The sequence below is a fragment of the Littorina saxatilis genome, linkage group LG14 (assembly GCF_037325665.1).
Source record: "Littorina saxatilis isolate snail1 linkage group LG14, US_GU_Lsax_2.0, whole genome shotgun sequence".
NCBI lineage: Eukaryota > Metazoa > Mollusca > Gastropoda > Littorinimorpha > Littorinidae > Littorina > Littorina saxatilis.
Window position 1 is genome coordinate 44,916,022 of NC_090258.1, and position 3,106 is coordinate 44,919,127.

A 3,106-nucleotide genomic window follows, 5' to 3' on the forward strand; every position below is an offset into this window, starting at 1 on the left:
AGATCCGCTGGTTGCTATGGCTTTCGCAGATCCGCTGGTTTCTATGGCTTTCGCAGATCCGCTGGTTTCTATGGCTTTCGCGGATCCACTGGTGGTGATTGATTTTTTGGATCCGCTTGTTGTTATGGATTTTGTGGGTCCGGTGGTTTCTATGGCTTTCGTGGATCCGCTGGTGGTGATTGATTTTTTGGATCCGCTGGTTGCTAGGGCTTTTGTGGACCCAGCCACACTGATAGATTTTGTGGATCCGCTCGTGGCGACGGCCTGTCTTGATCCAGTTGTAGTGAGAGATTTTTTGGATCCAGCGGAGGTGATGGCCTGCTTAGATCCTGCTCCGATGAGAGGTTTTGTCGATTCGGTTTCGGCGAGAGATTTTTTGGAAGAGGTTTGGACGAGGGTTTTGGTAGATGCACTGTCAGCCAGTTTGGACGTGCTCGTGCCCTGCTTGCTCGACCCGCTCCGACTGACGGACCGGGATTTCTTCGCTGTCGCTGTAGACTCCTTCTTGCCGACGGACTTTGTGGACCCGCTCTTCTGTGGGGATGTTTTAGACGTCGCTTTGCCCAGGGATTTTGTGGATTCGATTTTTGTCGGGGATGATTCGGGACTGGCTTGAGAAGGAGGGCTGTCAAGCGGTGTGGCACCATCCTCCCCTTCACTGCCACTGCCGGGCGCGGCGGCAAGACCCGGTGGAGGCGGGGACTCAGACCCAGCCCCTGTCTGCCCGCGCTGCCTCAGCTGTTGGACGATGTTCATAATCTTTTCGAACACTTCCCTTAACTGCTGGTAGGCCGTCTGAAAGGTGCGAGGCCTGGGGGTGGGACTGCCTGCTCTCGGGGAGGACGCCTTGCCCTTCCCGCCTCTCCTGCCGCTCTTGCTCTTGGCCCCTCTCCCCTTGATGGCAGCGGTCAGGTCTTGGATGGCGTTGACCGGCCGACGGCAGTCAGTGTACTTGCACACGACGTGCACGGCCAGCTGTAGGAACATGGCCACGCCGGAGATGACGACGAAAAGGAGTACGTCGATCGCCATGGTCATCCCATCCGCAAAAATATTGACCGGTACACCCATCATCCTGAAGAACCTCTTGAAGACGCAGACGATCTGGTAGAAGATCCAGACGATAAACCTGAGAAAGTTGCCGGCGTGGCGCTTCTGCGATCTGGTGCGCAGGAATTTCTCCGTCTTGGCCATGGATCCTTTGGTTCTTGGAGCCGAGTAGCACTTGTTACTAACGTTAGAAAACATGGTCGATTTGTGGCTTTGATGCGTTCCCGTACGAGAGAAAAAAAACCTACTGTTGAATCAAAGCCCGTGTTCGTCCAACAGCTGACGTCGGTTCTATTTCAAAGACAATTCAAATCAGTCGATATGCGTGTATTTATTTCCTTTGTGCGTTTACTTTATTCTAGTCTTGAAGCTTTGAGTCAAACTCCGTGTTCTTTACAAGGAATAGTCAGAACACATCCAAAGCCGACGTTCACATTTAGCCGTACTCCATTTTTGTTAAAAAATTCATTGAAGGAACGGGACTTTCGAAACACTACATTCGTTCACATTGTAGCGAGTTGTTTGGCATCAAAGCGTGCAAACGAACTACCTCGTAGTGTGAACTCCACCGTCCTGACGACACAGTTCTGTTAAAAAATACCGTCCCCAAAACCTGTTCAATGCTTCACAGTTTCTCGCATTTGCCAAATGAGGCTTACTGGTGATCTTCACACTAACCCCTCGGGTACAAAGCGTTGCAAAATCTCCAAGAGCTAACACATGTTAGAAATAACAGCGTTTTACTCTCCACTTGCGTGGCAAATTCCAAAAGTGTGTCGTTCTGCGAACAGCCTCCGTTTGGTTTTTTCACAGTTCAAAATACGAAGTCGTCAATAAAGAGAACGTATTTGTCGATGCAGTTTTCAATGGCTCACTCGTAAGCAAAACTATGGTGGCTCCTAAACACAACACATTTTTGTACGACGTGTGTTGGCTCACGATTGGAGCCCCAGACAAAACAATTCCATTTCTGGGTCGAATCGACGACCGAAATGAACATTGACGTCACCGTGAAAATGTGACTTTCGCTTGCCTTCGTATAACTTATGTTACGTCAAGAATGAAGCGCGCATAGTTTAGAATGCAACATAGCATCTAGTCTCGGCCAGCCCCGACTGTATGGTCAAGAGGAATCGAGGGATTTCGACCACGTTCACGCGTTCGGGTGAATATCCACAGAAACAGCCATTTTGGACCTTCGTTGGCGTACTGAGTAATTGATCAAATTAAGGGACGTAACGTGAATTTGAGCTAAAATACCTTTCGCACTGTCTAACTACTCGGGATTTGGCCGACCCATCTACATGGCTCCCTCTGTGATACGAGGTTTACGTGGAGGTTACATGCCGAGTCTCAGTGATTATTAAAAATAATGTTGGAAGTTAGCGGATCATGAAAAATGCGAGCTTTAGCGAGCTTTTTCATGACCGCGAATCCAATTCACTCAACCAGTCAACCTGTGCAGGCGATCGATTAATGCGCGGTTATATAGTTCCGTGCAAATCATTCCATTCTGTTAACACTTCTTGTCAGTTTCCCTGTTTTGGACTAAAATCAAGTACACAGATATGCTGTTATTCTGCTGTGGCAGATATTGTGTGTTCTGTTTATGTTTTGATGTCGCTTAGGATAATGTTCTTTCGTCAAATGGGACTAACAGACGAACTTTTGCACCCGTGTTCCAACGTTAAAAACTGTATGAAGTTCAGTTTATAGTGTATGAAACCGATTTATGTTCTTTAGATTGATGAGATGTGTGCATTTGGTTGCGTGTGATCTGTTTATAAAATAAAATATTGTATAGTCTGTTGTCGAAGAAACTGAGTGAAAAGAAATTTGAAGGGGGAACTAACTCTTGTCGCTAGAGTTACTTGCCTTGGGAAATTGCTTGTGTGAACGTTTGTGCACGGCAGATCTAGATTCAGAAAACAACCGAACTCATGGATTTTATATGGAGATTCATGTGTTCAAGCCTGTAGTTGTTAATTTAAATGCGGTATGTTTGTATTGTTTGCTCCAGAGATGTATACTTCGTACATCAGAGTGTTCGGAACTT

At 47.2% G+C, this 3,106-nt stretch overlaps 1 protein-coding gene across 1 annotated transcript in view; it reads right to left on the reverse strand.

Moving 5' to 3' along the window:
• LOC138946621 (platelet binding protein GspB-like) overlaps positions 1-2,054 on the reverse strand; it is a 4,053-nt gene extending 1,999 nt beyond the window's left edge. The window contains exon 1 of the mRNA XM_070318066.1: positions 1-2,054. This exon is cut by the window's left edge and continues 1,999 nt beyond it. Coding sequence (XP_070174167.1) covers positions 1-1,248 — 1,248 coding nt within the window. The 5' untranslated portion in view covers positions 1,249-2,054.
• Between the last annotated feature and the right edge of the window lie 1,052 nt (positions 2,055-3,106).